This window comes from Passer domesticus, chromosome 10 (assembly GCF_036417665.1).
Source record: "Passer domesticus isolate bPasDom1 chromosome 10, bPasDom1.hap1, whole genome shotgun sequence".
NCBI lineage: Eukaryota > Metazoa > Chordata > Aves > Passeriformes > Passeridae > Passer > Passer domesticus.
Genome location: NC_087483.1, coordinates 20,594,137 through 20,609,447, shown reverse-complemented (window position 1 = coordinate 20,609,447; position 15,311 = coordinate 20,594,137). Strand labels below are relative to the sequence as shown.

Genomic DNA, 15,311 nt, shown 5'->3' with positions numbered 1-15,311 from the left:
TAGTCCTGAAAGCAGAAGCTTGCAGTGGAAGACTGCTCCATTATGCTGACTTAGAGAGACATTCTCTTCTCTGAAGACATTCCTGCTGCTAAGAAAGCATTAGACAAGGTTTGCTGATATAAGTAACCACTCCTTCTGGTGGGTGACCTCTGAAAAATGTTTCAAAGGTGTTAGAAATACGACAACTAACAGTATTTAATAAACTGAAGAATTTTGTAGTTACAAGATAATTTTCTTTTAAATCCTAATTCTCTATAATAGCTACGGGGAAGACCTATTGATGGAATTAATATCACTGATGAAATTTGTAGAAGAATACAACAGTGGGTACTAGTGAATCACCAAGGAGATCTGCAATTTTGAAGGAGAATGTTTCTTTTCCCCATCATCACCTTCTGTTATTTGCCCAACAATCCAGAGCAAACCCAAAAGAAATCAGAAATCACTGTCTAATAAATGCTGTGCACAGGTGAATTTTAATAATTATTTATTTGTAAAGAAACAAAATACAAATTTGAATCTAGATATATATTGGATAGCACCCAAAATTCATCTGCTCCTCACCCATGGCCAATACCTACTAATGGACACAGCAAACAACACAAACATGCTCAGGAATCAGGCATCTTGCAGTTCAGTCCATCTTCCGTTCCACTGCATCAGGCAGAAGAATGGGACCATGTCTCAAATTGAAGTTAATCTCTTATGGCCTTTCAAGTTCAAGATGCACTCCTTGAAACCAGAGTTTCTTTTTAAACCTGTTAGAAAAGGGTCAGTTAATATTGCTCATATTTTTAATGGTGGCACAACAGTTCTTCATGGTTTTGTGAAAATAAAAGATTAGAAATCAAATAAACTGTGATTACAGAGAGAACATAAAATATTCTAAATCTCATCTTACTGACCAGAAGACATTAGCTATAAACAACAGAAAATAAGAGAAAAAATTAGGATAAATCTAACCTTTCCATACAGTCTACATGTTTTAATCATACTGAATTCTCTATGTGACTTCTGTAAAATTATGATCATCTGGCATGTAACTTTTTGCTTAGGAATACCTGCTATAAAAAAACCCTGAACAAAATATATGGGATCAATGCTTTGTCAGCTGGTCATGAAGCAAAGTGTACAGGCAGCTCACAAAGAGCAGAGCTTTTGAATCAAAACATGCAAAACCTTTCCTTTATGTTTACAAGTTGTGCTACATCTAGATGGATAAACCTCAGAAATTTAAAGACAAAAATGCTCTTTCTTTTTTACCAGAGCCTAAATTCATGGGGCAAGATTTCATCCCGTGCTGAAAGTCACAGGGATTAGTGACTTCATGTATCTCATTTATTTAATCTTAAATTACCCAGTGGGAAGCATTGTTATTTTTAATCAATTAATGAACAATGAAAGTTCCTGTCTCATTAGCCTTGCTACTTATGCTTCAGAATAAGACTTGCCTAGTAGAAAATCTCGCTTATATATTCTGTACATGAAACTTCATATAGCTGCATCAATTTGAACTTCTGTAATACTTTGTGTTTTAAGCTCTTCAATCTTACATTAATATCTAGATTAAGATGACTAGATTTCAAAAAAATATTTCACTAAACATAAATATCTTGCATAGGCTCCATTTTCTAATGTATTACTAGTCCTTTGATCTAAAATTACATGTCTTTTGATGAAGAACTAAGTGAAAAAGGGAGTCACATATTATGCACACAATGTACATTGCCCTGAAATTCATAGCTTAGGAAGAGTGCTTGATGTGTGCTTTGTGAGTTAAGGTCCTTACAGCTGTTGCAGTAGTACAAGTTGCAGCATGGTGTAAGATGCAGGTTACCTTACAGGAGTACATTTAGCCACTGGCCTTTCTTCTCTCTTACATGGTGAGTCCTGGGCTTGTACCAGCTCCGTTGTGGTGACACTCACGTCTTCCGAAAAGTATCCATCTTCACACTCTGGTTTAGCCTGAGTTACACTGGAAGTGTTGGGAGGTGTATTTTTCTCTGAAACAAAACATGTACGTTAGTTGCTCATGCAGTAAGGCAAGAGGGTGCCAAAAAGCATGCAGCTGGCAGGACAAATCACCTATCACTGTCACAAAGGCAGAACAGTGTGCCTTTCCAACTTCATTGCTGGCAACACAGATATATTTCCCAGTATCAGCAAGGACTACATTTCTTTTTAAAAGGTAATAGGTATCTCCTAATTTCTCAATCTGTAAAACAAGAGAATGCACATAGGGGATAATTAGTACCACAAAGCAGTATAAATTACCTTTCTCCCAAGAAAAATTTCAAGAACATCAAAACATACACTGATATCTCCAGATACCACTTGGATGTCATCCTTTGTCCAGCAGACACGTGGTTTGGGCTTTCCATGTATAGTGCAATGCAGGATTAAATCTTCTCCTTCTTGCAGAGTTCTATGTCCAAACTTTTGTATGAAGTTTGGCTGTTCTCCTTGTACTGGAAAAAAAAAATCAAATCAATATTCACAGTGTTTTAAAAGACACAATCAAAGCAACTAAAGAAAATAATCTGTTCTGGTTAAATTTATCACATTGAAAGACAAAGAGAACCTTTACTGATGTCTGGAACTGAGAATAACTTGTTTGCAAGACAGTTGCCATATATAGTTTATCTCTCTAACGTAACATTTATTAAAAAACATGGATATTAAGCACCCAAGAATTTCATGCATCAGCATAGTGGTATTAGTTCCATGGGAGTGTTAAAGAATCTTGTTGTTTGGTAGGATATTAGGCAAGTCTGTGGGAATTATTGTTTCAGTGAAGGAGGAAGATTAATTATTCCACACAAATTTAAAGTGACAAAATCATGAGAGCAAATTTTATAATTTAGTGCATTGTTGTACAACACACTTTCATCACTTTCCCCCCATTATTTATTTTTTTAAAAAAACAGGTATTGAAGAGATTTTAAAAATTGATATTTGCAGCTAATGAAGGGCAGAATGATGCCTCTCTGCTGCTTTGACCACATCATTATTTTGGCCATCATTAATATTGAAACCATGTGCTACCACATTATCCAGTACAAATTTGGTTCAGATGAAGGATGGGCATGTAATTGCTTTTCTATTGCAATACCCAAAGCACATGAGATTGATTTTGTGCTAGCCTCATGCCTACTGTGGAAGGACAGATGACACCTGAACCATGACAAGGACTGATCAATACAAATTAACCCACCAAAACTGAAGAAATTTTGATCATCAGCATCAGTTTGTACTGAATGAAATCATTGCTTTCTGTGACTTTTAACTTAATGAGCTGTAAAGCTGGATTTATTGAATCATTGTACTACCACCTGAGGTTCAACTTATATTCCACCTAGAAGGTTACAGTAAAAAGAGAAGACAAGCGCAGAACGAAGTATTCTTGACACAGGGAATGTAAAGCAAATGTTTATGCAAGAACAACACATGAAGACATCTTATAATAAAAATTATCCTTTTGCATCTCTATCACAAAGAATGCATCCTTCTTCCTCTTTAATATAAATTGTTCCACATTTCCAAAATATTTGACGAAAGTTATCACTGGCCTTCTCTGAAATATAAAGGTACTGAAGCGTGTGGTAAATGACACAGTTTGGAACTGCCATGCCACCATTACTGTACTGTCTAAGGACAAACATTTTTTCTTTATGCTATTAAGAAACAAAATCAGCTTATCTCACACAAGTGCCCACCAACTTCTAAACCCAAATCTATTGAGCCAAAGGCTATTTTTGCCAAATTTGGGCCTGCTGGCATCACGAGGCAGACATTTTGACCACTGCATTAATAAATTCACTTCTTAGGTGAGCTCTTATTTGCAATAAGCTTTCAGGCTTAGCTGCTTTTCTATTCTTCCTAGGTACTGCAGGACTGAGGCAGCAAGGCAAAGCAGAAGAATTTAAGTTTAGTCTCCCACATTTGTACTAACCTTGTGTGACCTCAGTATTAGCCAGCCAGAGCAGCTCAAACAACTCAGTTCTTAGCTGCTGAAGGTTAGCATGTGCAAGCTGCCACCCCCACTGCATTACATGCACCTGAAACCCAGAAATTTGAGATCTCCAGCTTCACTTCGAGTAGGAGAACCAATTTTACACCCCTGTCTACTCTTTGAAGGCAGTTAGCAATAGGTCACAAATAGTACATGATTAGCTTATATTCCAGCAGAAAACATTAAGTGGGCTTCAGCCACTCCTTGGGATAATTTTGGCTGGAATTCTTGTGCAGTTTGGATTATCCTGTGTAGTCATGTTGCATCTCATACCAGAATGATTTTTACCATTAAAAAAAAAAAATCTTAGTGGAAAGGTAACAGTAATAATGATCAGACCACATCTTGACTTTATATCAGTAAGGCAGCAGAACATAAAAACTGAAATGTTCAGTTTCTAGAAAGCAAAGGGAAAAGTATGTGCAAATAAAACCATGAAGTGACAGTTCCTACAACTCTTTCTGGCACGGACACTCAACAAAATCTGCTGTAAAGATTTTATCATTTGACAGCAACCTTCAAAATAGAATGGATGGTTATTTTTCACCAATGGTTTTCCCATGATATCATAACAAAAACTCAGAAGAAAATTTGTTAATTGCAAATTATTTCTTGGCTGGACAACCCATGATGTCCACATCCACCAAGGTTAGAAAGAACAGATCTGTTCCTCCACTGTGGAAAAAAATAATCAGGTAGCCAGTGGTACTGAAATACCACTCTTACAGCTTCGGACAATAATTTTGTCAAGTATTCAATATTCCATGAGTTATCTGTAGGAACCAGTAGAGTTATGCTGCAAACTGGTGAATAAGCACAGAAAGATCATCAACCTGGAGCAATGCAAAAACTGCAGTAGCAAAGTCCCCCTTCATCTGTCTATTACACGGCCTTCACCCCTGCCTGAAGCCTCTCTCACACACAGGCGTGCAGGTCAAGCCAAATTGGTTTTAACAGCCAGTTTTTAAATTAAATTGCTTCAAAGTTATTCTCAATTTATTTACTCTAGGCACGTAATTTCTGGTCTCTGGTGTCTTGAAATGTGATATTAGTAATTTTATGAACTTCCCCTGTCTTCTCCATGAATTTAGGCTAGGCAGATTCCCACCATGCTGCTTAGAGATTTTGGATTTGCTCAGCATTACTCTAAATCAACAGTGCACTTTATTGTTTTGAGATTTTGTCTCAGTCAAGCTCCTAACACAAACAGAAGGATTCCTTTATTAGGAATATTAAGCAGGTCTCATGTCCCAATTGATCTGAAATATCCGTAATCCCAGAGCTCCAGTCTCCTTGAATACCATGTGTAACCTCTTTAAAGTCTCGGTAGTAATTTTTCAAGACACAGTTCCTCTGGACCACAGATGATAATACACACATGAAAATGACTCCTTTACCCAAGAAAAGCCTCCAGAGAAAGGTGGAGAAGTAAGCATACCATACAAGTCATTTGAAAGGAACTCACCTTCTCCATGGCAGCTCCAGCCACATCGGATCCAATCTGGGAAATGGCTCATCCTCCCTCTGCCTACTGACTCAAACCTGTGACCTCAGACAGGCTGCTTCTTTTGAAAAATTAAAATAATTAATTCCTTTCCCCCTCCAAATTTAGGTACCTTGTGTAAACACACCTTCACCCAACTCCATGTCTTGTATTCAGGCAATATCTTTCACCATTTTCTTAAAGGGTGTCTTCATATGGGGAAGAAGGAAGGGAGTGTAGGTTAGTTCTGTGCCTAACGTCTTTATTATAAGGATGGTGGGACTGAGGTTTAAATCCTCTCTATAAGGGAGCCATCAGGAAGATGTAAACATTTTGCGGTCTTGAGGCAACCATAGGCTCAAAACTGTGACTGCAATGATGGGAAATCAGAGCTGTGAACCAAGAACCAGAGCCGTACAAAACACCCAGATGTATTCCCTGCTCTGGAGTATGGTTAAAAGAAGGAAGAGGTAAAGCATGCAAAGTATAAACTATTAAAAAAAACAATGAGTGGGAAGCATTATGTTAAGATTATTGCTGCAACAGAATGAGTGAGTTTTTTTCCTTCAAAGAAATACTAGTACATCATGAGATTACATCACTGTCACTTTTTTTCCCTTTTTTTGGATTATCTAACCAGAACACAGCTGGAATTTTCCAGTAATTTTTTTAAGGACTCATTTGAGTCCTTAAATAAAGGGTATTTAAATCCAGACTGCCAGCACAGCAGTAACCAGTGTTGATTATGTCTTTGTTTACAAAGCAGAACATTAAAACCATGAGATTTTTGGAGTCCTGCTGTGAATCCAGTATCTCTAATCACTCTGTTTGAAATCTTGTTTCTTGCAGCAATTAAAATTGTGGCTGATAACCACCCATTAAAAACTGTGCATTTAAAGCTATTCCTGATTGAAAGTAGATGCAATACCATACTCATAAAATCAACTTTTGCTTATCTAAAATTCACAGAAACGGTCAAATTCTCAGAGGAAATTTTTAACAAACAAACAAGCAAAGGTAGTCTATACTTTACAATTATTTATTAAGATCTAAATTATCTTTATTGTGAAATGGAAAATACACTGCAGGAAAACAGGTGAAATTTATACCTGAGAAAATTCTTGTGAATCTATATTTTTTGGAAGGTGACTGAAGTTAGAAAGTGGTTCATTAAGGGTAATACCAAGTTTATTAGAACTTACTGTGTTTCCCCATCTGTTCACCACTTCCTCCTCCTGTTCCCTCTCTTTGATGTGAGGTTATATCATGAGAACTTCTCCTTTTTCAAAGTCACAGGAATTTTTTAATGTTGCAGTCACTAGGCCAAAATGTCTGACCCTCAGCAATTACAATATATGTTCTTTTCATAGCATACTACACAGTAAAAGGTTTACTTCATTCCAGCAAATTATGCAAGAGAAGGTAAATATTTCCTCTTTAAACATTTTCCACAGCAATGCAATTGTAACATGAAAGCTGGTAATCAAAAGTTGCAGGAAAAATAATGTAGCTGTTTGTCAACTCTTTTTACTCTCTAAGTACAACAAATACTGAGGCTAAAGAATGAAGATATATTTGAGGATTTATAAATTGAATCTTCCACTGGCATTGTTACACCATTGTTATGTAATAGTAAAAAAATTAGAACTTTAATTAAAAAATATATTTGTGGTTGTCCTTGACAAGAAGGAAATACAAACTGTAGGTGAACAAAGTATTTGTTTGGATTTACTGTTTTGAAGTTAAAGAATAATTCTGTTTGACTGAATTTTCTTTTTTATGTTTATTTTTTAAATTTGAATACACTTTTGGATATTTCGCCAACTTGGTTGATTCTGTTTGAAATCAGTGTGTTAAAAATTTTAAATGAGTGCAAATGCTCACTTGATAAATTATTAACTTTCTTGTCTTATATGAACAATTTAGAGGATTATTAGAAATGTTTCTATCTTTAAATTTGTAAGAAGGCAGAGTAAGTATCACAGACATCTATTTAAGCAGAGTGGAATGTTGGAATGTTTCATTCTGTAAACATTTGTTCTGTTATGTGCTAGATGCCACTTACATAAATCCTGATGATTCTGGGTCAGTTCTGTAGCACAATCCAAACTGTTGGAACTACTGCAGCTTTCCTTTGTGGAAATTGTATGCTGGGCTGAGCCAGACCTAAATCTGATCTGTTAGTTCAATCATGAATGGTATGATACCTTTACTGAAAAGCTTTGTCCTAAAAATATTTTTTGTAAGCATACAAGCAAACACATCGGTGGAAAAAATACATTCTATGTTTCAAAAAATTCCAACACCTTTCACACCCCATCCCAAGAGAAGACATATCCCAAAATATACAGCAATCTGAGCACTCTACCTGGCTCTACACTGACATTTAAAACCTACAACCATTAAAACTGTTTCCAATGCTTTGGAATGCCTACATTTTAGAAAGCAAAACTCAACCTCAGACTCTAGAAAAATCTTCGTAAAGTTTTTTTCTCAACATCACCATGAGAAAGTAGAATAAACACAGAATACTGGCAATAAAGAAACAAGCAATATGTCCATTTTGCCATAAAAAGTGGTTTGGTATATATTGTGAAAAAGCAGTGTAAGAAAATAAATTTAACATGTGCTAATTAAGTCCGGTGCAGTCAATATTGTACTTATTTTGTGAATAGCCAGTACATTAGTGAAACACTAATATAGATGACACACAGCATTATCCAGTCTATTCTTGCAATAGGTGGCCTGTTACCTTGCACCTGAAGAATGGCACTTGAGGAGATAGTGCCGTTCAAATTTTTAGCCCGAGCAACATAGAGGCCAGCATCTTTATCACACACCTTCTGAATGAACAAAGTATGCTTTGTCTCCTTTTGTAAAAGCTTTAAGTGCTCATCTGCAGTCAGTTTCTGGCCCTTCTTGTACCTGAAGCAGAGAGTCAGTTTGCAAGTCAGTTTTATTGCTGCACTCCACACAGAACTTTGCAAATTCAGAAAATCTCTGTAACGCTACAACAACAGCAAGAGACAGAGAACTGCTGTACTCTCATTTCTCAGTTTTAAACTTACTCTGTCAAAATGCATGAACAGTTAAACAATGCAAGTTACTGGATGATATATTCTTAACAGTAGAAAATTTGGTTCTGAAAATGGTTTTCAACAGACAAGCTATAAGTCTCTCACTGCAGCATTAGATAGGTAACATGGGGGCCTGGGCCCTCAGTTTTGTGCTGAGACATTTTTGCTAATGAGGTCGTGAGTCAGTCCACATCCAACTCATGAACAGGCTCTAAAGGACCAACAAACAAACTTTCTAAACTTGTATCTTTAGTATAAAAGACAGCCAAGAACCTTCCTCCATCCCAGCACACTTAACATTTACCTAGCTCACATCATCAAACAGGATGGAACAATGCATCAAGAGTTACTTCAGTGAACTGGTGTTATATTATAACACTTGAGGATCTGTCACCATGTATTGGTATTGACTCCTGATTTAAAAATGGAAAACAGAGAAAATTCTGCCTCTCCTTGCCCCATGATGTTTTAGCATAGGCTACATTTAACCTGACACAAACAGGAAAATATTTTTCCACATGTATATCCAAAGAAATTTCTACACCAGTACAATATACATGTTATTGGTGAGTTTTTAACTAAAACCATAATTTTTTTTTTTGTTTTCATGAATTTATAATTTGCAAAATTATTCCAGCTGAATGCTATCTTTTTGAAAGACAATCTGTCAACAGTGTATATATTTTTGGGCTAAATTAATGCTTTCTTATAATAAAATTAACATCTTGTTTCACCAATAATACTCCTCAGTCTGTACAATACTGGTATTTAAAACACAGTAACTTTATTAATACCAACAGAGTATAGCACCAAGGTTGCAGTGTCCAGTATTCTTCTCAGTGCCACTGAAAAAACTTTCAGTTTAACAAAAGCGTACAGTTTAATTCTTTAAGTGTGTAATAATATTAACATCAATTTTTTTCCAGTAAGAGGCATATTTAAATTTAATACATTAAAAGAAAGCCCTCCATTTTGAAAGACTAGTGGAATAAGTGGAGAAAAGACAAATGAGGTAAAATTGGAGGAATACATGCCACAGCATATAGAACTATGAAAAAAATCTTGAAATCCTTCCCCTCTTTCAGTCCCTGTTCCCTTTGGCAGGGAATTTTTAGAGTTCAGATGTTTACATTACATCATTTGTATTTCTCACAAATCCAATAATAAAGTAATCTAAATAGACACATAGCAAGTAAGAGAGAGATAGATCATGCACACCAATATATGATATAAAACTGATTCTCTTAGTGTAGATATTTAGGTGGGGTTTTTTTAACATGTAACCTTAGTTTTAATACCTGACTTTCACATACGTGTAAATGTGTCCCCATCTACATAGTGACTATATAAATATTTCAGTGTGCATGCACATCTATGTGTCTGTCCATACGTGGTGCTCAGAAAATGCAGGTGAATTTATTTGTAGTAAATCTGAAGCGTGCAAAGATTTTAAGAAGGCATTGAACAAGTAGAATGCCATATTCCAGTATATGAAAACTGTATGATGATTTTGCTTGAAAACACTGGCCATATTTGCAGTACTTTGATACTCTCATTACTAAAATTTAGTACAGAGAGATTATTTTAAGTTGGTTAATTGTTGAAAACAATTCTGAAGGTGGAAATCATGCAGAAGTGTGGAGTAGAAGGGATACAAGGCATTTATTCTAGCCTACAGATTAACTGGTTTGGTTATGAAAGGTTCGTGGTGGCTCACTATAGGTGTATTTACTATTTCTCATTGCAAGCTACCCACCATGTCAGTGTAGGCTCTGGGAATCCCGTTACTTCTACTTCCAAAGTTACCGGAGAACCTTCCGTGACGGTTTTGTTAGACAGAAGCTGGGAGAAGTTAGGCGCCTGTCCAGCTAGGCTGGCCATGCTGTTCTTTTCTGAAGAACTTTTAATCTCTTCTCGGGTCACCATCTGCCTCTGACAGCTTCTGCTGGCGTCTGATTGAAACACGAAACCTGAGAATGCATCAGGCAAAGCATGCAGCCTCTCCTGGGGTTTAGTACAGTTATTCAAGGCATGCAATTTTTCTTGCATTTCTGTCATGCTTTTATGAAGTTCAAGGTGTTGTAAATGTGTTTTGCATGTTTCACTCATCATGCTATCTACTGGTTTGGCTTTTATAAGGCAGGAAGCAGTGCTAGTTTCAGATATTCCTTGTGAGCTACAAGTCAAAGGAGATACTGCTCTGACTTTTGGATCAGAATCTGTTAAAGAGATACAAAACTTTTGAAAGTGATCTGATGGGCTTTCCATTCTATTATTTGTAGCATCAGCAAAAGCAGAATTTGTTAAGAGGTCAGGTGCTTCCATCAGTTTTACTGTTCTAGTGGTTTTCTGCATTTGCAAGCTATAGGAACTGACATGCAGACTATGAGAACTACAGCAGAGCTGCTCTTCTAGCTCTGTTTCAGAATGTAAGAGGTTGGATTCTGGTGTCTCAGAAAGCGGTGGCAAAGATATATCATCAGGTGATATACACTCATATTCATCTCCAGAGGGTGTTTCTTCTGCCAGGAATTCGGTCTGTAAAGTATCCTCTTTGGCTGAGGATGACAGCTCTGTATCCTGTGAAACAAGATCCTCACCAGCTGGACAGATAACTGAAATATCAGCCAATATATTCCTCTCCTCCAACTAGGAGGGGAAAGAAGAGAAAGGAAAGAAGAGAAAGGAAAACAAAGAAAGAGTTACCATTTAATACATCTCCTTGTCATGCAAAATCTAGCAACAATATTCTAATTGAGCTTGATGTATTCTGAGAGACAGAAAGAAATGGGGCAAAAACAATTAATCAGAAAATGTTGCAGCAGCTTATTGAAATTTCAAACTGCTCAAATAGATTCTAGAAATTACTATTATAACTATGTATAAGCATTTAGTATAACAGTAACAATAAAACAGGAAGTACCTTTTCATAAACAAAGGGCAACCTGTGGATTTTCCATAGCTTCTGTTTATATGAGCATTTGCAAGGGAAAGGTGGTGGAGGAGGAGGAGTAGGTAGTCTAATTGCATTTAAAAGGGACACAGTTACATAGCAATAAAAATATATTAACAGCCAAGTTGCTGGATTTGTTCTTTCGAGAAAAGGGATTGTCAGTCATGCTCAAACGTTAAATAATAAAGGCAGCACCTCTATAACATTTCCAAGCATTTTATATTTCCTTCTTTTTTTTTCTTTACTTTGCCAGCTGTTAAAAGATCCTCCCAAATATTAAAAGAAAAGAAATGTAAAAAATTATTTTAATGTTAACTTGGATCCAAAAAAAAATAAAAATCCCTCTCATCATGTTTCAAAGAGAATTGGGTGAGGCATAAGTGCATTAATTTTAATCACAAAGCATCAAAGTCATCTGCTTTGTTAATTACTTCTCTGCCTCTTGATTTTTTGTGTGAATGTAATCACTTATTCAGATTGATTTCATTTGTGCAAAGGCTCTGAGCAAAGTTGTGCATAATGTTTCCTTAAGCTACTCTCTCTTGGCTGAGTTCTGCACACAAATGTATAATCTGCTAAGCAGTGTTTCTATCATCTATAAACTGCCCACTCAAATATATTGGGTGATACACTGAATTTCATTGCTTTCCAAAACAGGATTCTCTGGCAGTATCCAGTCAAGAGTATGGTGGTATATTTGTTTTGGTTTTCTTTTTCCTTTAGTGCTCTAAATACAATCTAAAAATTAGTGCAAAAAAATTTTAAAACACCCAGAAGTAATAGAACCTCATATGTGCCCTGGTTCTTTAGACTTGTTAGCTTTATAATATAGATGCTTTCCCAAGTTATTACCTTTGTTGTTTCAAAGCAATGTGATTCATGCCAGACCTATGAAAAAATGACTGCAAGCAGGTTGGGCTTTTACTGTGCCTATTTTACTAAAAAATTCAATTCAGTTGTAAGACGAAGTTCAAGTTTTACTATAAAAATGCCCACAAGCATCCCCTAACTCTGACCCCTGAAGAGATTTTAGAAGACACTGGGGAAAATGCTGTGGAACAGAATGACAGGTGAGCTGTGAGTGAGCAAGCTGCCACACAGGCTTTGGCAGCATGGACCAAAAAGCAGGAGGATCAATGTGCCATGAGAAGGCCTAGCACACTTTTAAGATTATATTTGAAGCAAATTAATACTGGGAAAGCAGCTCGCAGCAGTACAGACAAAATTAGAGATGCTGGCCCACTGTTCGAGGCTGTAGTGAGATGAACCTGCTACTTCTTTAAGTGAAGTATGGAGTGATGAAAAGGGTAGAGGCATCATAGCTGCCACAACCCTCATATGATATTTGCTGTTTCACATACCCTTGATTTCTCCCCTTGGCAGCTGAGACTTGGTCTGATGAGGACTGACAAAGCTGTGGCTTAGCAAAATAGAGCTATGGACATCTGCTGAAGTGATTCTCCTGAGGGACGCTCTTTGGAGCAGTCACAAAATTTTGAGTGAAATCTGGGCTCTGAGTCAATGCTGAAACTCCCACTGACTTGGAATGGAGGTAAGAAAATTAATTAGGTTTAATTTTGGCTCATCAGCAGATTACAGGACATTTTGTATTGAACTGAAGAGAATTATATTAGTTGAATTTCTACAAAACATCACTGTTTAATATCTTGCAGTATTTGTCTACGTTAGCAGTTTGCAAAATGGAATTTTTAGATCTCTAAATCTGTTACCAATGGATCCTTCCTTTCCAAGGACTTAAACCCACTCCAATTTATCAGACTACTTTCCATAGGAAATTATTTACATTTACGTCCAGGATCCCCAGCCTTCAAAATATTCTTTAAGCTAAAGTAATTAACCTCATAACCTCATAGATCTGGCTTTGCTTTCCTTGTATTTCTGAGATTTCATTTATTCATTGATTATTTGGAAACATTCATATTCTTTTATTGTATATCCATGAATAAAAGATGTTTGCCTGTTTGGATTTTTATAATTCTAAATGCATACTCAGTCTTGTCTTGTGTTTTGTGAATTGTCCTCAACATGGATACAAGTATTATTTGTGATCTCTGATGCAGAGAATCTTGACACCTGAAATCCAACTTAAGTGTTTTGAGATGAGGATAAAGATGATTATTTGATGGTGAGTTTTGTTATTTCTTCTGTAGTGTCATACCAATATTACAGCAAATTATATTTGACGTGATGTCAAATATAATTTGCTGTAATATTGGTATGACTGAACTACTGACAGCTGCTATTGTGTTCCATCATTGTTTCTCTGTTTCCTGTTACTCACACAGTTTTTAAACTGAATCTATGTGCTTGTTTTGTCAGATTTTTGGTAACACTGTAAATGAGAATAAATTCAAAACTTACTAATATAACAATAGTCCTCACTTTTGATACGCAACAAATTAAGGAGTAGAACCCCCCTGAGAGCACACAATGATGCCCATCAATCTGATTAAATGTAAATTGGTATGAACAACACATACTTGTTTAGTGCCTGTAGGAGATAGAGTATTGCTTCTCTTCTCACAGGTGCTTTCTGAATTTGCAAGCAATTCACCTGCTGCCATCTGAAAGAAAAATGTTTTAAAATCCCACTTTTTTCCTGATTAAGACTTTAATGATTGAACAAATAATCATCATTTCCACCATTATTTAGTTCATATTCGGAGCTATGTTTCTCTCATAGAATATTACTTATAAATCAAATATTTTCCTAACTTGTATCTAGGCATCATAGGAAGTCTTGGGCTCTGGGAATACTACCAGCAGTCTCCACTGCTACTTTCTATATTCCCTTAGGTTTTCTATTTAAAAAAGAAAGTTCAAGAAATTCTATTTTTCAAGAAGGAGGAATGGTCACAAAGAGTACCTCTATGTTAAGAATGCTGTCACTATAGGACCAAACGAAAATCAGTAAAAGATTACGAAAGGAATAGTTTTTAGAAAATATATACAAGGCATGTAAAAAATGCTAAAAAATAAAAATTCATAGGGGAGAATATGTGGACTGGATAGAAGGGAAAGAGGTAACTGAAAAGCAATTGACCAAGATTACACTGATAACACCCATCCAAATGGAGGCTTTAAGACTGAAAAACAAAAACATTTCTAGCAATGCATAGAGCCTTTTAAGAAAGAGTTATAGTTATTAAAAGAAAAATTAACTGAACTAACTTGCTGCTTTAGCTCCACTTCTTTAACAGTCTCACATGCTTCTTGGCCATTTCTTTCTTCTTTTTTAACAGTAATCAACTCTTCAGAAAAGTCAACTTTCTGCCATGAGAAGAGAAAATTAAGTAAGTTTATACACAATAGAAGGTAGGAATTGTTAGCCTCACACTGATTTATGCTCTGTACAACACAGAAAACACCAAAGTGAAAATCTGTCATCAGCACAGGTGTAAATTGCTTATGGCAAAAAAAATGCAGCAAAACCTAATTAATTAATTCTTGGACAAGCAATGACAAGATTTTTTGAAACTGACAGGATCTTTTCTGAGGCAGGGAAACTATAGGAGACTATAGTTCTTCAGTCTATAAGACTGAAGAAGTCCAGTGGCTAATTAAGAATCTGATGATCAATCAGAATATTAGTTTTTAAATCTTAGAATACCACATAATGTAAAAAAACCCCAAACTTTCCCTTTCAAATAGTTGTGGAACTATATTGTAAAACAAATTCAATGATTTTGTGGAAATTAGTCAAAATAAAGTAGTAAAATTAGTTCCACTTCTCTTGAAAAGATCATGCAACATTGCTGCAGAAAA

General features: G+C 35.9%; 2 protein-coding genes across 7 annotated transcripts in view; both read right to left on the bottom strand.

The window, feature by feature from the left end:
* Positions 1 to 401: 401 nt before the first annotated feature.
* LOC135308820 (myosin light chain kinase, smooth muscle-like) lies at positions 402 to 6,388 on the bottom strand. Of its 2 annotated transcripts, none has more exons than XM_064434319.1 (5): positions 5,478 to 6,388; positions 2,314 to 2,468; positions 2,086 to 2,215; positions 1,881 to 2,003; positions 402 to 758 (listed from the first exon to the last, which is right to left on the bottom strand). In XM_064434319.1, exons 1-5 carry the CDS (start codon positions 5,527 to 5,529, stop codon positions 685 to 687), a joined length of 534 nt encoding a protein of 177 aa, XP_064290389.1. In that variant the 5' UTR covers positions 5,530 to 6,388; the 3' UTR covers positions 402 to 684. The 2 variants fall into 2 exon arrangements, with proteins under 2 accessions (XP_064290389.1, XP_064290388.1); XM_064434318.1 differs by having other exon boundaries at positions 403 to 758; positions 1,838 to 2,003.
* Positions 6,389 to 6,518: 130 nt separating this feature from the next.
* CCDC141 (coiled-coil domain containing 141) overlaps positions 6,519 to 15,311 on the bottom strand; it is a 55,801-nt gene continuing 47,008 nt past the window's right edge. For 2 of the 5 annotated variants that reach the window (XM_064434312.1, XM_064434315.1), the window contains 4 exons: positions 14,718 to 14,816; positions 14,027 to 14,110; positions 10,329 to 11,221; positions 6,519 to 8,420 (listed from right to left, as the gene is read on the bottom strand). In XM_064434312.1, the coding sequence (XP_064290382.1) occupies positions 8,156 to 8,420; positions 10,329 to 11,221; positions 14,027 to 14,110; positions 14,718 to 14,816 (1,341 nt within the window). In that variant the 3' untranslated portion in view covers positions 6,519 to 8,155. Of the gene's footprint in view, positions 8,421 to 10,328; positions 11,222 to 12,895; positions 13,066 to 14,026; positions 14,111 to 14,717; positions 14,817 to 15,311 lie in introns of those variants that run through there. The other 3 variants (XM_064434316.1, XM_064434314.1, XM_064434317.1) reach the window with 3 other exon arrangements.